The sequence below is a fragment of the Tachysurus vachellii genome, chromosome 16, assembly GCF_030014155.1.
Source record: "Tachysurus vachellii isolate PV-2020 chromosome 16, HZAU_Pvac_v1, whole genome shotgun sequence".
Taxonomy (NCBI): Eukaryota; Metazoa; Chordata; class Actinopteri; order Siluriformes; family Bagridae; genus Tachysurus; species Tachysurus vachellii.
In genome coordinates, this window is record NC_083475.1 from 6,352,480 (window position 1) to 6,379,110 (window position 26,631).

Below are 26,631 nucleotides of genomic sequence, written 5' to 3' on the forward strand. Positions count from 1 at the left end.
AATGTATTTGCACCGTACTGAATAAATTATTTTGTGTGCTTGAATGTACCCTGTACTTGGCCCCTGAATGTAACATGTGGCCCCTTAATGGCCCCTGTTATAGAAAAATCCTAGAACCGCCACTGATTGCTGTCATAAATGAGAGATTCATTATGTTACATATAGACACTGCGTTATCATGTATGAATGTGACCTGTGGTGAAATAGCACACAATCCAGACTTCATGCCAGATTTCTACATATAGATGTATAGGAATGTATAGGTGTAGTGTATAGAGTACGAATGTAGTGCTGCAGACATGAGTCCTAAACCAGAAATGAGTCAGCATTTTTGAAGAAAATGCCTGAAATGAGGTTTTTTGTTTAACACAAATTTTTTTAAATAAATGATTAAATATTACGTATTATTAAAGCATTAGCTAACTCTTGATTTCTTATTTAGGCTTCAAAATCTGTACAAAAAAAATGTGTTCATTTGGGAAAATTATCTTTATGAGCAAAACATAAGGATCATAAACATTTGTTCTCACAGAGCTTATTTTCTGAAACAATCTATAAGCCAAAGGAGAAATCACACTAGCTTTTTTGTAGAATCAGAACCGAGTTGGACCACAAACATTTGTCATCTCCGCAGCAGTCTATTGTGGTAGAAAGTCCACGTGCTGATGCTCATGCATAACTGTGATACATACAGTAAGGCTAAACAGAAGAGTAATTGTTCTTCAGATGACTAAGAATCTTTGTGCATGATGCTATCAGACTAATTTGCAGGTTAAAGATGTGTTGCTTCTGGTTGTGAGACATCTTTTTTCCTGTGGTTTGTGCACATTTACTATTTTCATGACAAATACCGAGTTCAACATTTCAAGTACAAAAATCCACGTGCTTTTGATATACCACCAACTAACTGCTTGATACACCACCAGTTTTGTGGATGTTCTGTTTTTCTGAATAGCACAGAATTTTTTCTTTTTTTGTGAGGAAGGAATAAGAACAGAACTCATTTGTGGCTACTAAAGGCCAGTTTACACTGGAAGCTTTTAAGCAGCATCTTTTAGTCACATATCAGCTTGTGTTTAAAATACAGTACATCCAAATCCATTATAAAATCCCTCTGACTGGAATGAAAAGAGGAGACGTGCCAGGTGTTGAAAGGTCTTTTCCTTTATTTTAATTCCCTTAAATGAAAGGCTTAACAGCTACATTTCACTGGCACAAAAATAAAAGGTCTTTTTCTCTTGCTCATATTACAGTACTCTGTTTTATAGGACTTCTCTCCCTCTCTCTCTGGTCCTTGGCAGCCTATTGAGAAAACATGGGAAATAAGTATGCTGTCATTAACAGTTCGGTGGTGTAAACACTCCTTCATTACCTGCTTGGGTCCTAAAACCCCCACAGCTGAAACTCAGCCACACTCCCACTGGTACCTTCATGCCACGAACAAATTTATTTTCATAATAGTAAAAAAAATAGCATAACATTTTTGTCATGTTTTTGGTCTTTTTTGAGTCTTCATTGAAAAAAAAACATAATATACTACTCTATGTATGACAGAAATGTCTCAGCAATATGCCACTTAGAGCAAACCATGGCTAAGATTTAGGCTATTTAGGCTCCTGTCCTTGTTATTGTAATTAGAACAAACCACATAAAACATAACTCACCAAATCTGTGTCTGTATCCATGCCATACCCCTGCTCTCCTCCAGCTATAATCTGCTGTGCCCTTCATCAGAGCCCGCATTATTGTGCTACACAGATGATGCTATGTCTAAGGCCAAACCTGGGAGGTTTTCGCATATTGAAAGTTAAATTTGGCTGAATTATAATGTTCAATATTAATTCCAGTGTCCTTGTGGAACAAATTTGGATTGACCTTCAGTTTGCATCTGGCAGTGCCTCCTATGGACGGCAGCCCACAGAAAAGAATACGCTCTTTTGCATGGCATCGAGCTCTCTGTCAGTCTGGTTTATGCATGAAGTACAGCTGGCTTAGTCTACATTGCTGGACACATTTAAATCAAATTTGCTAAATCTTTGGGGTTGATGTTTGAGGTTGAATCTAGAAACCAGCACAGCCAAATGAAAAGTGCATTCTGCTTCACAGCCAAATACAGTGCTCGTTCAGCAATGACTACATTGGGCCATTTTACATTTACAGCATTTGGCAAACGCCCTTATCCAGTGCAACTTACATTTATTTAATTTATCCAGCTGAGCATCTGAGGGTTAGGGGCCTTGCTCAGGGGTCCATTGGTGGCAGCTTGCTGGCCCTGGGAGTTGAACTCACAACCTTCAAAGCAGTAACCAACATCTTAACTACTGAGCTAGAAAATCTTCCCCAGTAAGTCCTGATGGCAGTGCGTTAGGGGTTAAAACCTAAATTCTCATTGTTAACTCCGTAAACTGGGGGGCACGGTGGCTTAGTGGTTAGCACGTTCGCCTCACACCTCCAGGGTTGGGGGTTCGATTCCCGCCTCCGCCTTGTGTGTGTGGAGTCTGCATGTTCTCCCCGTGCCTCGGGGGTTTCCTCCGGGTACTCCGGTTTCCTCCCCCGGTCCAAAGACATGCATGGTAGGTTGATTGGCATCTCTGGAAAATTGTCCGTAGTGTGTGATTGTGTGAGTGAATGATAGTGTGTGTGTGTGTGTGCCCTGTGATGGGTTGGCACTCCGTCTAGGGTGTATCCTGCCTTGATGCCCAATGACGCCTGAGATAGGCACAGGCTCCCCGTGACCCGAGGTAGTTCGGATAAGCGGTAGAAGATGAGTGAGAGAGTGAGAACTCCGTAAACTCATCAATATCAAGCCCCATCATGTTATTTCCAAGAGGATCAGGTAAGAATATTTTCCCAAGACTTCCTTCTTTTTTATAATGACTCTTTAAGAAGATGGATTATAGACATAAGTGGGCTGAACTGATCAAATGATGCTTATACTTACTTTTTTGTGTTGTTTTCTTCAGGCGTTTATAAAAAAAAGAAAATCTTTCAGCGATTTTTATTCTCTGCTGATCACATTGAGACAGCAGGTGCTGGATTCTTCAGTGAGGCTGTATTCAGTGAGGCTGTGGTGGTTCAGGCAAAACTACTTAGCAGCTCCCTACTCTCAGAGCCACTACAGAGTAACTTACTCGTCAAACCAAACTACTTCAATAACAGGGCTCAAAGGGCATCTTCCTTACACAAAAGGAAGTGCAAATAGTTGCCAAACACACACTAGAATTCCATACTCTCATTGCTAGCAGGTTGGAATGATTCAACAGTTTAAGTTGCATATAGAAAAAGACATCTCTCAGGCATAATCACTGAATTGTCTTGTCGGGATGAGTAACGAATTTGAACTTCCTCTAACCTCTTTTCCAAGTTTTGGTACCCTACAGGGCATGGTTTCTGACATGGGACCCACAATTATTTATCCACATTTGAGAGACCTTGCTGGAGAAGTTTGTAGTCAATTTCAACCTCACTCCAGGTTACCATTCAAAGTCCACTCCAGGTTACCATTCAAAGTCATTGTGAAAAAATACATAAAGAACTAGAAAACATTTTTAAGTATACTGTACTTTATTTGCACAACTCTGCAGCAATGCACCAGTGGTCACAAAATGTTTATCGTTTCATTAGTAGCCTATGTTTTGTTTCACTAAACTCTATTTTGAACTATGAAAAATTCTGTGATTTTAGTCAGTGGACTGATATGGACTTGTTCTCGACTGAGACATCAGGTGTGTTTTATTACTGTGTCTGGCACCTTTATGGCTCCTTATTGCCCACTGGGCTTCCCTGTATAGAATGAGCTACTCTCCAGCATCATAAATGCTACTTATCAACACCACAGACCTCCTGGGCAAAGCAGCATGTGAAACCATAGATTGCAGTTTGTTGACAACAAATGATCGAATATGTTCCATATTCCCTGGTGGAATAAACCAGTCTCTCAGTTGCTTCAGCAAGATATTAAGACCTTTGCTGAAATAGCATTCGCTTTTTACAGTCACACCTCTCGTATTATTTGGTCATTCAGGTTGTAATTTGATTCTTTGACCTGTAGAAAAAGATTCTCGTTGCTTTGTCAATATCCTTAGGTGAGAAGATTAATCTCGCATAATAACTAATAAAACATCTCAAAGTAGTTGAGCTTTTCATTCATTTATTTGATCAGTGAATGTGTGATAGAAAGCCATGAAAACAAATCTTTATTTACAAACTGTATGGCCAGTGTGTCCAAGTGATGTCCTAGATAAATGTATCATCTCTCATGAGTGCTGCTACAAAACTTTCTTCAGCATTGTAGCCGTGTCCTACTTTCTTTTTAATATCCTTATTAAGGCATTTCTGACTGCATTTAACATAAGCACAGTTAGAGCTTCAAAAGAAATAAAAAGACGTCTCGGGATTTAGATGCGACTTTGATAAAGTTCATATTTCAGTGACTGAAGTTTGATATTCAGTCACATCCAAATTTAATATTTTCATGCTCATGTGCAATATTCATTCATTCATTCATCTTCTACCGCTTATCCGAACTACCTCGGGTCACGGGGAGCCTGTGCCTATCTCAGGCGTCATCGGGCATCAAGGCAGGATACACCCTGGACGGAGTGCCAACCCATCGCAGGGCACACACACACACACTCTCATTCACTCACACAATCACACACTAGGGACAATTTTCCAGAGATGCCAATCAACCTACCATGCATGTCTTTGGACCGGAGGAGGAAACCGGAGTACCCGGAGGAAACCCCCGAGGCACAGGGAGAACATGCAAACTCCACACACACAAGGTGGAGGCAGTGTGCTTATCTAAAGACTTAAAAAAAACTCTTTAATTTGTTCCTTGATGCAAACATGTATCTTTCACAATATCCATGCTGAAGCAAAAAAGTTTTTACTTTGCTCTTACTCCCCGTCCTGTGTTACAATCAGATCTTCCACTTTGTCCATGGTTTCCAGTTTCCGGTCTGATGTCAATCACACAGAAAAGAATTATTCATGAGTTTCTGATTGGCTTTAGCAATCAAGAAAGTAAATTTGCCTAAACCGCTCCCTGGTGCTGTTAGGATTCTAACCTCAAGCTACAGAACGTACTGCGGCTGAACACATGAGCCTTCATCAGATTGTATTGTTTACACTCAAGCAGCAAACTGCTTCTTTTTTTATGTGTAGTATTCAGATTTTTCTGAAGTAATCAGCCCTATTCAAAGAGGCAGATCAGACCAGATTAGCATCTTTGAAGCCTAGCGTGATCCTGAGATTAGCCTTGAATGTTTTTGTAGCTGATTCCTGTTATATTTTATGTACAGTGCTGCAGTGCTGTGAATTTCTTTTGTTCAGTTTTGTTCAGAACATTTTTGTCTGTCACTAAAGAATAAATAAAAAAATAATAAAAATAAATAAATAAATATATATATATATATATATATATATATATATATATATATACATATATATATATATATATATATATATATATATAAAGGCAAAGTAATTTTCAGGTAAAAACATTATCAAGGCTGTCTGAGAGTAACGGCAGAGAGTTCTTGAACATTCTTTGAAAATCCTACCAGCCGAATCGCTTATAAATCGACAACAGGCTACTGAAGTTTTACGCGAAAAGGCTAGCTCCTTCAATTATTGATTAGATTTGTGATATTTTCAATCACAGTATTTTATAGGCATTTTCACTTCATAGAATATGTTTACATGTGATATGTAATGCTCTGAAACACAGCACTCTATAAAGATTCATGGACTCCAAAGCATGTAATGATAAACAATTCTTCTGTTTGGAGTCACTCTGCTAACTCTGTTAACTATGTTTACTTGTTGTGGCCCATTAACTAAGGAGCTGCCCTCTGTGTCTTCCCCTACAGGCCAGATGATGTGCTTTGGCAACGTTCCCATGATGCCAGCGTGCTGTTGCACTGTGTACTGTGGCCGATGCTGAGTCTGCTGGTCGGGACGCTCATTGTACTCCTCACTGTTTGTGCTCGCAGTTTGGCCGTGCGAGCTGAGGCCATTCAAAAACGCAAGTTCTCCTAAACACCATTGTGGACTGACAGACATACGTTTGGCTTCGGAGGTGCACCTTCTCACCGCTTGCAAAGCTGAAACCTGATACATTTTATCTTGGGGCTAAAAGCCTGGGAAGTGTGGGCCGTTCTGGTGTCACCGCTCTGGTAAGTCCAGATAACTTAGGCCTAGCTGAGGACAATCTATCATTTATCATAGGAGTAAAAGTACCCATGCAATGCTTGTTGGTTTTTGTTTGTCAGAGGTTTGTGGGGCTGATTCATCAAAATTAAAACGCTGTTCTTAAGTGGTATTTGTGGTTATGTCTATTAAAGCCATATAGACAAATATTAGGCAAAGCAAAGCAACTTTGTTGTTCTTCCTCAGTTGCACTAGTGTAACGATGACCTCTTTTCATTCCACTTCAGTGCTTGTCCCTTCATATCGCTTCCATCGGTGTGCTCTGTGCCTGTTTTAGTTCCTACAGGACAGGCTAAGCTACCAGTAGCATGGTCTGACACTTTAAGTAGCATTTGCTAATGTAGCAAGAAATAAAACATTGTCTATTGAGTAGCTTTGTATTTGGGCACATTTTTCTACCTCTTCCATGTCTCATACATTGGCAAATATGCCATGAACATTCCTTTATTTCAACTTTTCCTTGTCTCATAGCTTATACTATATATATATATATATATATATTTATAATTATATAAAAACTATATAAACGAGTGTAGTATACACTGTTTTATTTTATACAATATCTTGTTGCTGGTTTTATTGAATTTTGCCTTTTGCCCACTAAATGTAAGGTATTGTGACTTTATATTAATGTCACTCAAACCTCAATGTCCTGAGTTTGTGACCAATAACCGTTAAATTTAGTCCTAAAGAGACGTTCATATTTATGCAGGGAAAGTTCTCCATATGCAGATTTGATCACATTTGGTCATAATAATTTCCAGCAGAAAATAAGAATAATAAACAGACAAATTATATTTTAAAGTTAAAAACACTTTATTGTGGCTTCATTGTACGCAAATTGTTTAATGAATTTCTTTCAGCTCAAAATGTACTTATCAATAGTGGAGTATACACAGTGCTACTAGTGAAATCTCTGCTTCATATAAAATAACAAGAACATGGATAATTAAGTTGTGGGAACAAGATAATTACATCCTGGAAAAATTAAATGGTCTAAAAAACATAATTAAGTCATAAGACCAAAATAATTACATTGTGGAAACAGGATAATTATGTTGTGGGAGCAAGATGGTTATTTTGTGCGAACAAGACACATAAATCCTGGGAATAAGATCATTATGAAACGGAACCAAGATAATTACATAGTGGGAACAATATAGTTATGTCTTGGGAACAAGATAATTAATTCATGAAAAAAAGAATAATGGCATCATTATCAAGATATTTATCAAATGGGGATGAGATAGTTACATCATGTGAACAAGATAATTTCAGCAGGTGAACAAGATAATTATATCATGTTAACAAGATACTTAAATTGTGGGGGGGATTGTGGGGGGAATCACTAAATTGTGGGATCAAGATGCTTAATTCAAATGCTTTTTATTTCCTGGGAACAAGATAATAAGATAATTAAATTGTGGGAACAAAATAAGGCTTTATGATTGTGTTGTGGCCCAAAACCGGAGTGTGTAAATTTTATATCTATTGTCACTCTACTGTTTTAGCAGAAACGTAGCATATTTTTAATCAGTTCATTTTAATCTTGTTCATTTTACCTTCATATATTCAACAAAAACAACACGTTTGTGTAAAATAGAGTGTAATATACAAGATGGTTGTATGATGATGATGATGGTTTCTAACTAGGTGATGATACACATGGATTGATGGAAATAAATCATTCTACTGTAATCTGGTGATTACCATCAAACACTGTATATATTGTTCACAATTGACTTTGGAGGCACAACACAATGGTCATGTCTTATTAAGATGGATCCACGTTTATGTATCCTGTTCTCATGCAATCACTTATAGTTTTGTTTGAGAGATCTCACTTTTCTCCAATGATGTTTTTTTAGTAGTGTTTCCTGAATTCGGTTTCTCCCTTAATTCTGACAGATACAAGGCTCCATAAAACAGTGTGCTGTATGTAGTGAACAGTGAATAAGTGACTGAATATTAAGTGATTTCAGACACCTAGTGACATCATCCAGAAAGCTTTAGACTTGGAAAAAAACCCATCTGTTGCTGCATTTTCTCAAGTGAAAATACTTATGTGTAATACTTAAAAGTATCTAGTATTTCATAAGTTTAGAATAATTCAAATATAGGATTTTACACCTATTTTTAGATAAAAAAACAAATTTGTTTGTTTCTGCTTCATTGTAGAAATAAATACTTAAAATAAACAAAATTAAGAAAAAAAAACAGACTTAAATTTAAATGAATCCAAATGTTATAAAATAGGTTTAAAAATCTTATATTTTAACTTAAAAACATAATCTTATAATAGGAAATACTAAATTAATTTGACTGTATTTCAAGTATATTCATTTGATAAAATCCTATTTTCTGCAGCATGGACAAATATTTATTTCATGTATTTATGAATTTACAGTCTTAATATCTGATGAACATTAGAGTGTCAGTATGAGGTTACAGAGATTTCTTAAAACTATTATTTGGCAATACTGTATATTTGGTTAGACCAGACAAGCAACCTATATATATATATATAGGATGCAACCTATAAATGACAAATACAGTAATTGTCCTAGCTAGATGAATGATATTAAATAAATATTTATATTAATAAATATTCATATGTTGGATGTTGGTGTTTGAGTGATATTAATCGAGTGACTTTATTACCTCGCTTTTTAGCTAGTCTTCTGAAAATTAAAAACCTATGAGCAATATTTTAATTTTATTAAAGCCCTCAAGGTATTGGTATTTTTTATTATTATTTTCTTTCTTTCTTTCTTTTTTTTTTTTATCGAACTCTTAACAATGATTTGTTAAAATCATTGAAAGCAATGATTTTTTTATTGTATATATTAATTAACACTGTTGAATTCTTTATTCACATTGATATAAAGGTGTTGATTTGAAGCGTTGTCAGTATTGTACAGCGATGTAAGGCAAATTACAGCTTTGTACTAATGTGTTCCCTTGAAAACTTTTAGTTTACAACGTACAATAGCTCTACGAACATATAGACACTCACAGAGAAGTCACTTAAGTCTAACCGACTTTTGTTCTTAGTAACTGATGAAGGACAAACCAGTATAAATGTGACTATAAATGGATAAAAATGTATTTTATCACATGTTTTTCTTTAGTAAATCAAATAAAATTGTAAGCTCTGATGAATCACTGTGGATACGAAGATTTAAACATTTCAGGATTGATCGTTGATTTTTTTCTTTAAACAGCAGACTATTTATTCTCATTAATTATTATTATTACTATTATTATTATAATATGGTTTTGTTCCCACCCTTTCTTTCTTTCTTTCTTTCTTTCTTTCTTTCTTTCTTTCTTTCTTTCTTTCTTTCTTTCTTTCTTTCTTTCATTTTTCCACTTTGTAATGTTATAACCTGGAACTGAAGTGGACTTAATTGGGATTATGTCACGAATCTATATAAAACAAAAAATAATATTAAAATTATGTACAAATAAACCCCATACAAATTAAGGATGGAGTTTGTTAAAGAACACACCAAAACAAACTACATATTTTTTTAACAACATGCAGCTTGGACAGTATATGGATCCCAGATACAAGACAAATCACATGCTTCAAAGTGCTTGTTAAAATAAAAAATCAAAGTGCTTGTTAAAATCTGAAAATCTGTAATTTAAGAAGAACCCGATTCGTTTTGTTGCAATGTTTAAGACTAAACCAAAGTGTTTTTATTTAACAATTAAAAAAATAGAAAAAGTATTAAGCATTGATGGAAGGAGTCCCTAGTGTCAGTGGTTTAAGGTAAAGCTGAGGTAAAGATTGATAGGAAGGCATTGATTTGAATTGAGGTAAAGCTGAGGTAAAGATTGATAGGAAGGCATTGATCCGAATTGAGGTAAAGCTGAAGTAAATATTGATAAGAAGGCATTGATTTGAATTGAGGTAAAGCTGAGGTAAAGATTGATAAGAAGGCATTGATTAGAATTGAGGTAAAGCTGAGGTAAAGATTGATAGGAAGGCATTGATCCGAATTGAGGTAAAGCTGAAGTAAAGATTGATAAGAAGGCATTGATTTGAATTGAGGTAAAGCTGAGGTAAAGATTGATAGGAAGGCATTGATTTGAATTGAGGTAAAGCTGAGGTAAATATTGATAGGAAGGCATTGATCCGAATTGAGGTAAAGCTGAAGTAAAGATTGATAGGAAGGCCTTGATTTGAATTGAGGTAAAGCTGAGGTAAAGATTGATAGGAAGGCATTGATCCGAATTGAGGTAAAGCTGAAGTAAAGATTGATAAGAAGGCATTGATTTGAATTGAGGTAAAGCTGAGGTAAAGATTGATAGGAAGGCATTGATCCGAATTGAGGTAAAGCTGAAGTAAAGATTGATAAGAAGGCATTGATTTAAATTGAGGTAAAGCTGAGGTAAAGATCGATAAGAAGGCATTGCTTTGAATTGAGGTAAAGCTGAGGTAAAGACTGATAGGAAGGCATTGATTTGAATTGAGGTAAAGCTGAGGTAAAGATTGATAGGAAGGCATTGATTTGAATTGAGGTAAAGCTGAGGGAAAGATTGATAGGAAGGCATTGATCCGAATTGAGGTAAAGCTGAAGTAAAGATTGATAAGAAGGCCTTGATTTGAATTGAGGTAAAGCTGAGGTAAAGATTGATAAGAAGGCATCGATTTGAATTGAGGTAAAGCTGAGGTAAAGATTGATAGGAAGGCATTGATTTGAATTGAGGTAAAGCTGAGGTAAAGATTGATAGGAAGGCATTGATTTGAATTGAGGTAAAGCTGAGGTAAAGATTGATAGGAAGGCATTGATCCGAATTGAGGTAAAGCTGAAGTAAAGATTGATAAGTAGGCATTGATTTGAATTGAGGTAAAGCTGAGGTAAAGATCGATAAGAAGGCATTGATTTGAATTGAGGTAAAGCTGAGGTAAAGACTGATAGGAAGGCATTGATTTGAATTGAGGTAAAGCTGAGGTAAAGATTGATAGGAAGGCATTGATTTGAATTGAGGTAAAGCTGAAGGAAAGATTGATAGGAAGGCATTGATCCGAATTGAGGTAAAGCTGAAGTAAAGATTGATAAGAAGGCATTGATTAAATTGAGGTAAAGCTGAGGTAAAGATCGATAAGAAGGCATTGATTTGAATTGAGGTAAAGCTGAGGTAAAGACTGATAGGAAGGCATTGATTTGCATTGAGGTAAAGCTGAGGTAAAGATTGATAGGAAGGCATTGATTTGAATTGAGGTAAAGCTGAAGGAAAGATTGATAGGAAGGCATTGATCCGAATTGAGGTAAAGCTGAAGTAAAGATTGATAAGAAGGCCTTGATTTGAATTGAGGTAAAGCTGAGGTAAAGATTGATAAGAAGGCATTGATTTGAATTGAGGTAAAGCTGAGGTAAAGATTGATAGGAAGGCATTGATTTGAATTGAGGTAAAGCTGAGGTAAAGATTGATAGGAAGGCATTGATTTCAATTGGAATTTGCTGGAACAGGAGCTTTGACAGTATTGTACAGCGATGTATGCAAAATCACAGCATTGAGGTGTGTGTGATCATGTGGACATATGAGGGGACACGTGACATGCTTGAGACAATTTCGGTGTCTTTTCATGGCTGTCATAACCATGACTACAACAATGACTGTGATAATTCACAACCCTGGGTTTTTTTCTCAAAGAGCGAGAAAAAAACAGCATGCTTTTATTGGAGGAAAAAAAAGCCATATGAAATCCTGAGCTGGAAAGTAAGCTTTAACTTGCTTGCCTTGGCACAACACACTACATTTGGAAACCCAAGACTCTCACTCCACTCACCACTCAGAGAACATTATCCACACGTTGAAGCCTGGTGGTGGTGGTAGCATGATGTCGTGTGAATGATTGCCCCAAGCTGAGATTAGGAAACTGGTCAAGATCGAGTTCGAGGTGGATGGATGGACGGCAGTACAGGATAATCCGAGAAGAAAACCTATTCCTGTTTGGAAGAAACTTGACACTGATGCAAGTCAAACCCCAGACCTCAATCTGATTAAAAATCTGTAGCAAGACTTGAAAATTGGTTTTCACCAGTGTTCTCTATGCGATCTATCCCCCAAGAAGAATGAGCATCCAGCTGTTCAAAGCTGAGAGAGAGCTATAACAGAAGACTCTGAAGACTCTTAAACGACCAACACATCAGTGTTTTATTTCATTCATGTTTCATTACATTTGTGTTTCAAATTCCTTCTAGAAAATACCCAACATATATATTACTGAGTAAGATATTCCCGAGAGGTCCATTAAACTTCCAGGTTGTTACACTGCTGGGACTGTGTATAATGTCATCTCAGTGAATCTCTACATTTTTCTTCATGTTCAGTTACGGCTGAGAAAAGAATTTTATAAAAATGTAGTATTTAAAGAAAATCATTTTGCCAATGATTTTACAGAACGTCATCCACAATTTGCAGCTTTTAAGTCAGACAGATTTCAGATAGGCTTATGTTTGAGAGTCTGATTATGTCTGATATTGTTTTTATCTTTTGCGTTTTTCTACGCTGTGTAATTCTTATAATGCCCATGTTGAATGTTTTATCTATTTTGACTCTCAGAATTTGTACATTTTAAATAATACCTTTAGTTAAGTAGGTAACTGGTCAACTGCTAAAAGGCAGCACCTTAACAAAAAGCACTGATGAATGTACGTTTTCAAACACTTTCCAGATAAATACAAGTCGGCGCCATGAATTTAGAGGCAGCGATGTCTTATATAACTAAAGATCAGTTTCTGTTTTGTTTTTTTTGTTTGTTTGTTTACAAAAATGGATCTGCTTTGTCATCATGCTCGGTTTCTCACGTTCGTTCTCGTTCTGTTGTTCATATCATGACTTTTAAACCAATGAACCAACTCATGTTGTAAGAGTGCACAGATCTCAGTAACGATTCCTGATATTAATCATATTGGTATTGATATTACTGACATGTCAGACCAATAGGCCATATTGAATAACAAACATATCAATCAGAACGTTTTAGAGAACAATCTACACGATGGATCTTATATCTCAATGAGTAGTGCCTGATTTAGATATTTTGCCATCATTCTAAAATATTCCAAATAAAATCTGAAATTCTATTTGTTTTGCAGTGGTGTCATTTCTCTCGTGAACATTTGTAATCTTAAATCTCTTAAATGAACTACATTTGTCAGTGCAGATGATGTTAATCAGTAATCAGTTTCCATGGTAGCCGTGTTTATGAGAGAGGGGGAAGATTAAATATCCATCAGATTCTTTGCTCACGTTATGCATGAAGTATTTCAGAGAGTGAGATGGTGCTGAGCTTGCTGTAAAAAACATGTGTATATGTGTGTGTACTGTATATATGTGTGTGTGTGTGTGTGTATAGTTTGTGAAATGATTTAGTAAAGCAGATGATAAATGCATTGTTGTGACAAAGTGGGATTAAAAGAAACACCAAATCAGGCTGAGTGCCGAGGGATTTGTGAGGTTCAGCCGGTGTCACTTTAAATAAAGACTTAAAAATAACATACAGAGGAGAGTTGTGATTAAACTGTCCCTTAGAAATGGATAACTTCCACAAAGTGCAAGAAAGCACTGATGGACAGAAGATTCAGAACAGCAGTGACAGGTGGCCTGCAAATGCAGTGGAAACCAGGAAATGAGGTCAGACTGAAAAGGCGTGTTTATTCCTGCGTTTCTTTTCTCTTTCTTCTCTCCTCAGTTAAATATGACCGGATATGAAAAATGAAGTTTAAAAACGTGTTAGTGTTCAGGGTGTTATTGAATTTTATTTTGATATTACTTTGAAATTAAAAGTGTGTACTAGAGCTGGGATGCTCATACTCTCTTCCACACAAAGGCATCGTCTTATTCATGCTAAATGTTTTAAACAATGAAATAAAAAGAGGAAGTTATAAATATTCAAAAGTTTAAGTTCTAGTATTCTTGTCCAAATACCAAATTCAGATATTTTTTGTTCACTTCGATGTATATATATATATATATATATATATATATATATATATATATATATATATATATATATATATATATATATATATATATTCATTAAATTAATTAATTATTACAATTCAGCAAGGGAGCGATTAACTTATGCCCTAAACTGTATATAAAAGTTTCATTTTTGTTATTACAGACACAATTTGTGTGAGATTTAGAAAAACAGGGGTTGTGTGAAAGACAAAAACATGAACTCTGTTTTTTTTTCTTTTTATAATAGAAATTTATATGTTTTAAATTGTGTAAGTTATAGAACTCCTTACATGGAGATATTAAAATATTCAACCAGTCGCTATGACATCACAAAAAAAAACTCTGGAAAACATCTACAGTACGTAAAAAGATTAGCATCACAACCAGAGTAATAAAATAATAATAATAATATAATATATCCTTAGTATTATTGCTTACAGCATTCAGCATACACAGCTTATACATGGTTTGTAGAAGAGGCTACATAAAAGGACAAAAAATACAGCAATACGTTTCCACCTCCATGAGATGGACCACATTTCCAAACACAGCAGGATTTACACAGGGAAAAAAATTTTTTATTTTGAAGGTCAGTATAAATGGATAGAAAGTATGATTGAATTTATTTTATTGATTTATTTTCTGTTATCAAATCATCAAATTGGAATAAAGAAATAAAAATCTTTAGCATGTGCTGTTTTTGGAAACCACATGGTACTTGGTGGCATGATGCATGTTATTATTAATTATTAATTATTTTGAAATATCACTCACATGACATAAAATATATATTAATTCAATTATTAAACAGAGTTCTTGTCTTATTAGTGGACCATTTTGCTCATTTTGAGCCTGAATTCAGTAACAATTGTCTAGAAATATCTCATATGATTTTGAAGGTAAAACTAACTTACGCTGGTTATTTTTTACTTATTTATTTATTTTGCAGTGATTTTCAGGACATTATTTATTATTGATTTTCAGGTCCAAAAAAAAAAAAAAGAAACAAACAAGAAAGTGCTTATTTGGATTTTATCAAATTATCATCTAATTATTGAATTAAATCTTAATCGGATTGAATCAAATCCGAATCTAATCTAATAAATCACTAACCGAATCACGAAATCTTTAAGATACCATTTAGATCTAAAAAAAATTTTATCAGGTAAATTAGGCTGATTTGTCTGATGCGGTATGTTAGATGAAAGTAAAATAAAAAGCAAAAACGATTCCCTTACTGAACATAAACAAATACTGTTTCTACTGAAATGTCATGAATATGTATGTGAGAGTGCTCAAAGTGTGTTCTTACACATCCTCGCTCTGATAAAAGGGATTCAAATGATGGTAGCAGTTTAACCTGCTGTAAATATGCAGGAAAATTTGGTGAATGAAAGGGAAATGAAAAGAAACAAATGAGGGAAGCCATTGTATAGCTTTTACACTGGAGCTCTAATTTTACTGAGTGGAAGAAGAAAACTACAGCGAAATGTGTGGGGGAGAGAAACAGCCACGGCGTCGGAGGTAAATGGCCAGCAGATTTGATGGCTTTTTAGATTCAGCAGTCATAATCTGGCTCTCATTGACCTTTAGCCTTTAGCCTTATTTACAACGATGACTGTTTTGCTTACTAACCAGTTCCTATGCTGTTTGAATGGGAAAAACAAAACAAAACAAACAAATTTGCCGACAATTTTAACAATTTGCAGTCACCAATCAGATCAATGGTGAAGTTGGGGTCTGTTAACTGAGTGAGATAGTAAGATGATAAAAAATTACAGGAAGACTCAGTGCCTATACTGACAAGAGGATACAATCGATAAAATACATAAATATCCGTAAAATGCAAAAGGTTAACGTTTTAAATATGGCTTGAGGAGGCTGTATAAAAATAAATGCTATATCCTTGTGCACTGCAAAAACATTGGCACCTACGCAAGTGAAAATATCTGGGGTGAAATTAGTCGGAAATTTTCATGAATCTGTTTTGAAGCATATGTGACTAATTTTAGGCTTCAAAAGCAGTGATTTTTCTAAATGTAAGCATTTATTTGTAAAAAAATTAAAAAAAATAAAAAATATATATATTAATGATATTTCCACTTGCTGAGATATCTGTTTTTTTGCTGTGAAGTGCACCAGATAGATTTAAAGTTGAGAAACGTTTCCTTCTCCTATGATTCCTCCAGAGGTCTGCGGTCCTAGTGTCCAGTGTACACGAACTCTGAGGAAATGAACACACAGTATGGATTGTTAAGATACACACAGATCATCAATACAGGTAAAATGAGATACAAATGCGGGCGAGACATCATTTCTAACCAAAGATGAACGATATCAGAGCAATATCATTTAGTGACAAGTTTAAATCTCTGCTCAAGCGCTTCCTTGAATTGACTTTATAAGAAACAGGTATTGTATTTTCCAGAATCTTTTATCCTGTCACAATATAACTGCTTTCTGTTCAAATAATTATGACCAGTCCATTATTATTATTATTATTATTATTACTATTATATTTTATTCTCCTATTTTGACAGGGAAAAGCATTTTTTACTGCATTTATGTACTAAATATTAGTATATATTGTGTGTTAAAACATGAATATAAATGAATATAAATGAAACGTGAATGAAAATATGCAAAAAAGCGATTGAGGGGCCCAAGCACAGATATTTTGAACTCATGCCATGCAAATTTGGTACGATCAGGATTATGCTAATATGGTAAACAATCGCCTCGCCATGGAAATGCTGTTTACTTTCTCGGAAACTCCTTCGATATTTATCATCCAGGACATTCCTAATCCGATCCTTATTTCACTCTCATTCGAATCTTCAAATCTATTTCTCGTTCAAATCTATTTCATTCTCATTCAAATCAACATCACAGATATTTTGAACTTATGCTAACCAAATTTGTTATGATCAGGATGTTAAACAATCACCTCGCCATGTTTACGTTCTCGGAAACTCCTTTGCAATTTATCATCCAGGACATCTTGACATCATCATACTGATTAAATTTGTTTTGAATCTGATGAATCATGTAGAAGGATGCACAAAATCCAAAATGGCTGACAATATGGCTAACAATGATCAAAATTAGTGTAACTCACCTCTAAAGTATTCAGGGTTAAAGTTCTCATAAATGGGGTAAAGTGGGTTCTCCTGTTCACAGCGAAGCTTCCTGGCCCTCAGAACATCACGCACACACTGATGGAGGTACACGTACTGGCTCTGCAGAGAGAGGATATTTTGGTTTTCCAACACAACACTGCTCTACAGGTTTGGAAAGCACGTGCTCTTAGGTCGTTGCTTTAACTGATGGATAAACCTCTCAGGAGCCTCACCTCAGTTTGCACCATGTGTGAGCGGTGCAGTCTCAGGTCGAACACGCAGCCATAAATATCGACGGTGCCACGGCTATCCAGCTGCTGTAAAGTGCGATCCAGCACCATGAAAGTTCCTGTACGACCTACGCCAGCACTGAGGACACACATGAACACGAACAGTGAGTTTTCAGTGTCTACAAAAACAAACCACATTAATCAGGAAATACGGTCAAGCTAACAGGAAAATACAGACATTTAGTTATGAAGAGCGGTGAGCATCTACTGTATGTTGATTTGATGTCACTTGCTGAACTCAGGGTCCTAAGTCCTAAGACTGTCCTACAGTAAGTTCCCAAATAGGAAGATAAGATATTTCTTTTTTTTTTTTTTTTTTTTTTTTACTTTTCAACCCTTAGTCGAATGCAGCAAGGGGTATAAAGTTGTACGGCTAAAGGGTTCTTATATATAAAGAACATTTCTATATTGTTTTGTTAAACTACAAGAAAAACAAAGCACCAGCCAGCACGCCATATGCATATCAAACACAACTGCTGCTCATGCTCCATCACAGGGCAACCTAACACATTCAGAGAATAAAACTATCTGCCCTATTTCACATACATGAGGTCTCAGATGGACACGTTAAGAAATATGTGTCATTATATTGTGTCAGATGTCTGAAATGTTTGTACTCATGTCACTGTGCTTTGCCATCTGGCATCTGCATGCAGTCACATCATGTGGGGAAGTCGTGGCCTAATGGTTAGAGAGTTTGACTCCTAACCCTAAGGTTGTGGGTTCGAGTCTCAGGCCGGCCACGACTGAGGTGCCCTTGAGCAAGGCACCGAACACCCCTCTACCCCCCCCAACTGCGTATGGGTCACCATACTTAGCCGTATGTCACGTTACGTCACAAAGTTTAAAGCTCACAAACAGCTATAATAGCTAGTGTCTCTGTAATTGACGGGGAGAAATGGAGTACATGTGCCGCCCACCCTCCAACTCCTGACCGTAGAGCGAGCTTATTATTGCTTATTTCACAGTCCAGCACTGTGGACTTCATTCCTAATCTGATCCTTAATTCATATCCAATTCTAATATTAGTCAGGGACTTTAAAGTTGATTCTGTCAGAATCTGTCGCCATCGACGATCCATCATTTGCATAGACGGTGCCAGGACTCGCGCAACTGAGGAGCTACTGCAATTAGAGCAGAAAGCTTCACTGAAGAGCTTGCTGTAAACCCAACATCTTAACAGGCAAAACTCGATAGATTCCCATTTCTGACCACTTAATGTTGGGAATACCTGTACCTGAAAATTTTCAGATCACTTTAATGGTTTTGTCCTTTACACAATCTGCCCTAGTGTCATTTAGACCAGTAAATCTGTCATTCTTTCACTCACCAGGTACCAAAGGTAATCATCTAGTATACAGCAACTGACTGGTAGCTAATCAACATAAACGGCAGTAATAGCAACGGTTTTCAAAATGCAGAAGCAGGGTTAATCTGTCGCTCGTGACCTTGTGTCATTTTTCATTAACGTGCCACAGGAGGACGAGCTGAATGCGTTGTGGACAGTGAGAAAAACTAATAAAAGTCAAAGAACGTGTTGAAGTAAATAACAGCAAGATTAAAATCCAATAACATTAGCTACCAGTGCTGAGGAAGACAGAAGCGCGATCCCTGCTGTGTCATGACCTCTGGGTATGAAAGTGTGGACATGTTTCATTATGACATAACTGTCTCTATCTCTCCTACTCACTTTCTTCTATGTATATGCATATCTAACATGTACATTAGAATTGCTGATGGTTTGGTTTTTTTTTTGGGTGATTGTTGCCAAATAAATTAAGTGTCATTGTGATGAGAGATTTAGGTGAGCGTGTGTTGTGATGGTCACACGACATGTTGACCCAAAATCTAAATGGGAACCTCCAGATATCACAGTTTGCTTGATTTTGTGTTCATTTCCACGACCGCAGAATTGTAAAATTCTGAAGCTACTTTTCTGCTCTAAAAATTCATAGACATTACCACTTTAAGAAAACTTTAAGAAATAAACGTGTCATTCTGTAGAAGTAAAAATGCCACACAATCGTTTTGATACATGATACCGTCTATATGCTAACATCATGTGGGGTCAGATGTGAGAAGTCTGAAAAGGTTTAAACCTTCATAATAAGAGGTTCTGTCAGGAACGGCTGGGACTATTCCCTACTTGGACACTAGGGGGACATTCTGGCAGTTTTTTTTGTCTTGTGCCATGTGCTTTTGTGTATAGCCTGTTTTTGCCCTATGCTTAATCTGTTCCTGCCTCTGCACACCTGTTCCTTGTGTTTCAATGACTGTTCTTATTTATACCGGTTGTCTTGCGTTCTGTGTTCTGACGCTTCTGTGTTCCCGTATTTTGTTTCCTTTTTCCTGTGTTTCTAGCCCTTTGTTTTTTTCCCCCCTTCGATAAAACGCACTTTTTCATGTTATCCCTGCATTTGGGTCTTTGTTAATACACCCCCCTTCCCCATGTTAATACACCCCCCTTCCCCATGTTAATACACCCCGTTCCCCATGTTAATACACCCCGTTCCCCATGTTAATACACCCCGTTCCCCATGTTAATACACCCCCCTTCCCCATGTTAATACACCCCGTTCCCCATGTTAATACACCCCGTTCCCCATGTTAATACACCCCGTTCCCCATGTTAATACACCCCGTTCCCCATGTTAATACACCCCCCTTCCCCATGTTAATACACCCCGTTCCCCATGTTAATACACCCCGTTCCCCATGTTAATACACCCCGTTCCCCATGTTAATACACCCCGTTCCCCATGTTAATACACCCCCCTTCCCCATGTTAATACACCCCGTTCCCCATGTTAATACACCCCGTTCCCCATGTTAATACACCCCGTTCCCCATGTTAATACACCCCGTTCCCCATGTTAATACACCCCCCTTCCCCATGTTAATACACCCCGTTCCCCATGTTAATACACCCCGTTCCCCATGTTAATACACCCTGTTCCCCATGTTAATACACCCCGTTCCCCATGTTAATACACCCCGTTCCCCATGTTAATACACCCCCCTTCCCCATGTTAATACACCCCGTTCCCCATGTTAATACACCCCGTTCCCCATGTTAATACACCCTGTTCCCCATGTTAATACACCCCGTTCCCCATGTTAATACACCCCCCTTCCCCATGTTAATACACCCCGTTCCCCATGTTAATACACCCAGTTCCCCATGTTAATACACCCCGTTCCCCATGTTAATACACCCCGTTCCCCATGTTAATACACCCCGTTCCCCATGTTAATACACCCAGTTCCCCATGTTAATACACCCCGTTCCCCATGTTAATACACCCCGTTCCCCATGTTAATACACCCCGTTCCCCATGTTAATACACCCAGTTCCCCATGTTAATACACCCAGTTCCCCATGTTAATACACCCCGTTCCCCATGTTAATACACCCAGTTCCCCATGTTAATACACCCCGTTCCCCATGTTAATACACCCAGTTCCCCATGTTAATACACCCCGTTCCCCATGTTAATACACCCAGTTCCCCATGTTAATACACCCCCTTCCCCATGTTAATACACCCCGTTCCCCATGTTAATACACCCCCGTTCCCCATGTTAATACACCCCGTTCCCCATGTTAATACACCCCGTTCCCCATGTTAATACACCCTGTTCCCCATGTTAATACACCCCGTTCCCCATGTTAATACACCCCGTTCCCCATGTTAATACACCCCCTTCCCCATGTTAATACACCCCGTTCCCCATGTTAATACACCCCCCTTCCCCATGTTAATACACCCCGTTCCCCATGTTAATACACCCAGTTCCCCATGTTAATACACCCCGTTCCCCATGTTAATACACCCCGTTCCCCATGTTAATACACCCCGTTCCCCATGTTAATACACCCAGTTCCCCATGTTAATACACCCCGTTCCCCATGTTAATACACCCCGTTCCCCATGTTAATACACCCCCCTTCCCCATGTTAATACACCCCGTTCCCCATGTTAATACACCCAGTTCCCCATGTTAATACACCCAGTTCCCCATGTTAATACACCCCGTTCCCCATGTTAATACACCCAGTTCCCCATGTTAATACACCCCGTTCCCCATGTTAATACACCCAGTTCCCCATGTTAATACACCCCGTTCCCCATGTTAATACACCCAGTTCCCCATGTTAATACACCCAGTTCCCCATGTTAATACACCCCGTTCCCCATGTTAATACACCCAGTTCCCCATGTTAATACACCCCGTTCCCCATGTTAATACACCCAGTTCCCCATGTTAATACACCCCGTTCCCCATGTTAATACACCCAGTTCCCCATGTTAATACACCCCCTTCCCCATGTTAATACACCCCGTTCCCCATGTTAATACACCCCATTCAGTAAGAGCAGACGATGATGAGGCTTGTGTTTAAATGTGAGACACTGATGTAGATGATGCTGATTATTAAAAGTGAGAACTCATAAATGTATACTATAAATGTAGAGTTCAGCAAATGTCTTTCTGTGGATCTTTAAATGTAATTGTCACTTAGGCATGTACGAATTGTATTGTTGCATTTAATCTGTACCTGCAGTGGACCACAGTAGGGCCCGATCCTGACACCCTGTCGATGTAATCTCTCACAGTTCTCACAAACTGAACAAGCGACTGGGTCGTCTCCGGCACGCCGTGATCCGGCCACACCGTGTAATGGAAGTGACGCACGATCCTCGTGTAACTCAGCTGGCCTTCCTAAAAATAACCCACGGAGAAACATCACTGATGTGGACAGTCCAGAACGTCTTAATCATATGACTGATATGGTCATCTCTAAACATGTACCGTACAGTTCATAGGATTAATGATAACCTGGGAAAAAAAAGATCTAATTTATTAGCAGTGTTAAAGGAATAACTGGTGACCAGCTAATATTATCAGATCATTCAGTAATGTGTTCTACGGATTGTACAAAGATCATTTACTGTTTACTTGCTTTAGGTTACTATTGCTTACACAAACTATGACAAACTCTGTGCAAACATTTGTGTTCATGCCTCTAAAATATTGCAGCAACATTATAAGGAAACGTTTCACAGAAAACCTGAAGGATCGGACATGCAAGGTATTTTAATAATCACTCGTGCACTCACACAGAATATCTTGAACTCGCGGATTGTCCACTCTGGTAGGATGGACTCAGAGAGCATGTGGACCACAAGGTCACCGTAGTACAGTGGCTCCCTGTCTGCAGGCCAATACTGATCACACTTTACCTAAATAACACACACACACACACACACACACACACACACACACACACTGTCACATGTCAGAAACATCTCTTCTGTATCTGTCCTAATAACCCTCTGACTCCATAATCACCAGCTCCATTTCCCCTTCCAGCTCATGCTAAGGATCAGTCACTATCGCACGGCTGTCTCACACTCAGCTGAGCTTTTCTCTGTTTGTGTGTGTGTGTGTGTGTGTGTGTGTATGTGTAAGTGCGTTGATGTTTCTATGGCATCAGTGATGCCTCTGTCTGCGACTCACCCTGCCCTTCTCAACGCACTGTGTCACCATGACGACGTTGTGCACATTTTGTTCCCACACCATGCGCCAGAAATCATCCTTGGTGCCTGGGAGTGGCCCCTGTGTGGCGATGTACTCCCGCCTGAAATTATTCCCCTGGTACACAAACCAAGTTTCATATTACTTACAAATCAAATTTATTTAAAAAGAAATAAATAAGAAATAAAAAATAATAACAAATAAGTTATCTAAGAATAGATCTGAAAGTCAGGCTGTAGGATCTTAAGCAGGCCACATTAAGTACAATGCATGTTATGTGATGATGTGAATTATTCAGTACAAAATAGAATGTATGAACATGTTTCCATACTATGGCATCGTCACTACCTGAGGTAGTTCGGATAAGCGGTAGAAAATGAATGAATAAAAAAGAAAATTCAAGATATATATATATATATAGTTCATGGTGTGTATGTATGTATATAAATGTTACAGTATATGGCGGATAATAATTAATTTAGGGTCAATTATTTAAGTTTTATCTTTGAAGTAGATGTACTTGTTGATGCCAGTGGGATGTTGAGTTCAAAGTCTTATATGTTTATTCATTCATTCATTCATTCATTCATCTTCTACCGCTTATCCGAACTATCTCGGGTCACGGGGAGCCTGTGCCTATCTCAGGCGTCATTGGGCATCAAGGCAGGATACACCCTGGACGGAGTGCCAACCCATCGCAGGGCACACACACACACTCTCATTCACTCACACAATCACACACTACGGACAATTTTCCAGAGATGCCAATCAACCTACCATGCATGTCTTTGGACCGGGGGAGGAAACCGGAGTACCCGGAGGAAACCCCCGAGGCACGGGGAGAACATGCAAACTCCACACACACAAGGTGGAGGCGGGAATCGAACCCCCAACCCTGGAGGTATGAGGCGAACGTGCTAACCACTAAGCCACCGTGCCCTCAACTTAATATATAAATGTTTGTATGTATATAAATGTTACAGTATATGGCGGGTAATAATTAATTTAGGGTCAATTATTTAAGTTTTATCTTTGAAGTAGATGTACTTGTTGATGCCAGTGGGATGTTGAGTTCAAAGTCTTATATGTTTATAAAAACCAAAAAAAAAAAACTTTGAACAATGTTTTAGACTCATGGTATCTTAAGTATGTAACCTAGTGACCCAGAGTTAATGTATCCAATGATACAGACTTAAGCACTTCTGTACGTCGCTTTGGATAAGGGCGTCTGCCAAATGCTGTAAATGTAAATGTCTCATAACAAAGAATACACTTTAGTAGTTTATTTACAGTTAGTTTATTAGGTGAATGTACTATTGAAATTGAAACCCGAGTAAAAGAGCTCAGGAAGGCCCTACTAGTGTCAGGTAAAGGGGACTAAAGTGGAGTTACCTAAATACTGTCATACTGTATAATCGTGTGAGTTTCAATAAGACACTGCTGCACTGTCCTCTTACTGGTCACACAGATAGTGAATAGAAAGCCATGACGAGGTGAAAATTCTCATCAAACTCTACTTTTTTATAAAACCTCTAAACATCATGGTGGTGTTATAGTGCTGTAAAGGTGTGCTGACTCACCGGGATGAAGCTGGCATTGATGTAGTCCGAGCACGGGTCGTCCTCTAGGCACGAGAGCTTCACACGAGTCGAGTCATCTAGAAATAAAAACTCAAGCTGTTTTCACTGTCCTCTCATTTCTATCCTGATCATGTCTCATATCTCTCACAGTGGATAGTTAGCAGCTCTGTGAGTTTACTGTGGCTTTCTTTCCAGCTGTAGTCATTATAATGCATCGGTTTGAGCAAAAATCAAGGTTTCATTATGACAGCATGGTTTAGTAAACCTGCCTTAGAGAAGTCATGTATTGGTTTAATGAATTGATAACATTCATTCGTTCATTCTCTACCACTTATCTGAACTACCTCGGGTCACGGGGAGCCTGTGCCTATCTCAGGCGTCATCGGGCATCAAGGCAGGATACACCCTGGACGGAGTGCCAACCCATCACAGGGCACACACACACTCTCATTCACTCACACAATCACACACTACGGACAATTTTCCAGAGATGCCAATCAACCTACCATGCATGTCTTTGGACCGGGGGAGGAAACCGGAGTACCCGGAGGAAACCCCCGAGGCACGGGGAGAACATGCAAACTCCACACACACAAGGCGGAGGCAGGAATCGAACCCCCAACCCTGGAGGTGTGAGGCAAACGTGCTAACCACTAAGCCACCGTGCCCCCATGAATTGATATGATGTTGGCTAAACAAACATGCTACGTAACACAGTTCCCATCATGCATTGGTGTACAGGTTGGTTCGTTGGTGTGTTAGGACGGATTGCTTTCACACAAGCGAAACGCTCCAGAGTTTGTTTGACTGTTGTGCAGCATGATTGTCGTGTTTGTCTAAACGAACCAAACCAATAGAGGAAACACACCAGGTTACTAAACACATGTTCTAAATCAGTTTAGCTTTGGTTCTGGAAGGCAAGTGTATACAGTATACAAGGCAAGTGTGTCAGTTAAATTCTATTCTAGTCTATTTATTTTGTGTAGCGCTTTAAACAGTGGACACTGTCTCAAAGCAGCTTTACAGAATAAAATAAAATATAACACTATTATATAAAATATAAGATATGAGAGAGAAACCTGGAGATGCCAGAGAGTGTGATTATAAATCATTTCCTTTCTACAACTGTATAAAGTCAAGTGGGGTTGTGACAATGTCTAACACGTGCTCATACTTCATATTTCTGCTAAGACCAGTGTATAGTTCTTTGTGGCACTTTATTATGGTGACTTACATGGCAGTATATTGTTGTATCGATTCTTGCAGCGATTCTCGGGTAAACGTGCAGCATCCAGAGCCTGGTTCCTCCCCACATCCTTCAGATCCTGTCAAAGAAAACAAGAACGCTATCAGCAGACCTTTTATACTAACATAAACAGACCGTAAAGTTTTAGAGCCTAAAGTTGCAGATGGCGTCAGAGTCCGTGTCTTAGACTGCCTTACCTCGAACTCCTCTGAGAGGAGGTAATTGGAGTCGGCTTGAAGTTTACCGAGGTGAGCTTCGAAGTGTGCCGCTTTGACGGGGCTAATAAAACACACAGGTGCACTCATCTAAACTAATTGTTTTTTTTGTTTTTTTTTGTTTTTTATATTATTTAAAAATCATCTCCATGCACATTACAGCTGGTCTTTCGTGTTAATGATGAGTAAATGCTTACCTGGCTAAGCGACGGTTGCTGCAATAAAGTAGAAGAAAAAAGCATGATTAAGTTGTGTTTATGTCTCCTCTTTTATCCCAGCCGCTTACACCATGCTGCTTTTACAGCCCACATTACTCTCACAAGTGTTCTGTGTTCTTCAGACATCGACTCAAACAACAGTTTAATCACTTTCAAGCATTTATTTATATCAGGACTAGTAGTAAGAGCTCACACTGACAGTGACGAGCTGTGTGTAAACATCAA

The 26,631-nt window shown here is 38.0% G+C and overlaps 2 protein-coding genes across 2 annotated transcripts in view; one reads left to right on the forward strand and one right to left on the reverse strand.

Annotated features, from left to right (window-relative positions):
* LOC132859117 (calcium-activated potassium channel subunit beta-4-like) overlaps positions 1-6,670 on the forward strand; it is a 39,086-nt gene extending 32,416 nt beyond the window's left edge. Inside the window, exon 3 of the mRNA XM_060889714.1 lies at positions 5,877-6,670. Within this exon, the coding sequence (XP_060745697.1) occupies positions 5,877-6,045 (169 nt within the window). The 3' untranslated portion in view covers positions 6,046-6,670. The remainder of the gene's footprint in view (positions 1-5,876) is intronic.
* Positions 6,671-14,810: 8,140 nt separating this feature from the next.
* ptprb (protein tyrosine phosphatase receptor type b) overlaps positions 14,811-26,631 on the reverse strand; it is a 48,786-nt gene continuing 36,965 nt past the window's right edge. The window contains exons 22-31 of the mRNA XM_060889279.1: positions 26,386-26,403; positions 26,171-26,252; positions 25,962-26,052; positions 24,728-24,804; positions 23,130-23,264; positions 22,730-22,852; positions 22,168-22,331; positions 17,552-17,687; positions 17,318-17,438; positions 14,811-16,423 (exon numbers count right to left, since the gene is read on the reverse strand). Coding sequence (XP_060745262.1) covers positions 16,401-16,423; positions 17,318-17,438; positions 17,552-17,687; positions 22,168-22,331; positions 22,730-22,852; positions 23,130-23,264; positions 24,728-24,804; positions 25,962-26,052; positions 26,171-26,252; positions 26,386-26,403 — 970 coding nt within the window. The 3' untranslated portion in view covers positions 14,811-16,400. The remainder of the gene's footprint in view (positions 16,424-17,317; positions 17,439-17,551; positions 17,688-22,167; positions 22,332-22,729; positions 22,853-23,129; positions 23,265-24,727; positions 24,805-25,961; positions 26,053-26,170; positions 26,253-26,385; positions 26,404-26,631) is intronic.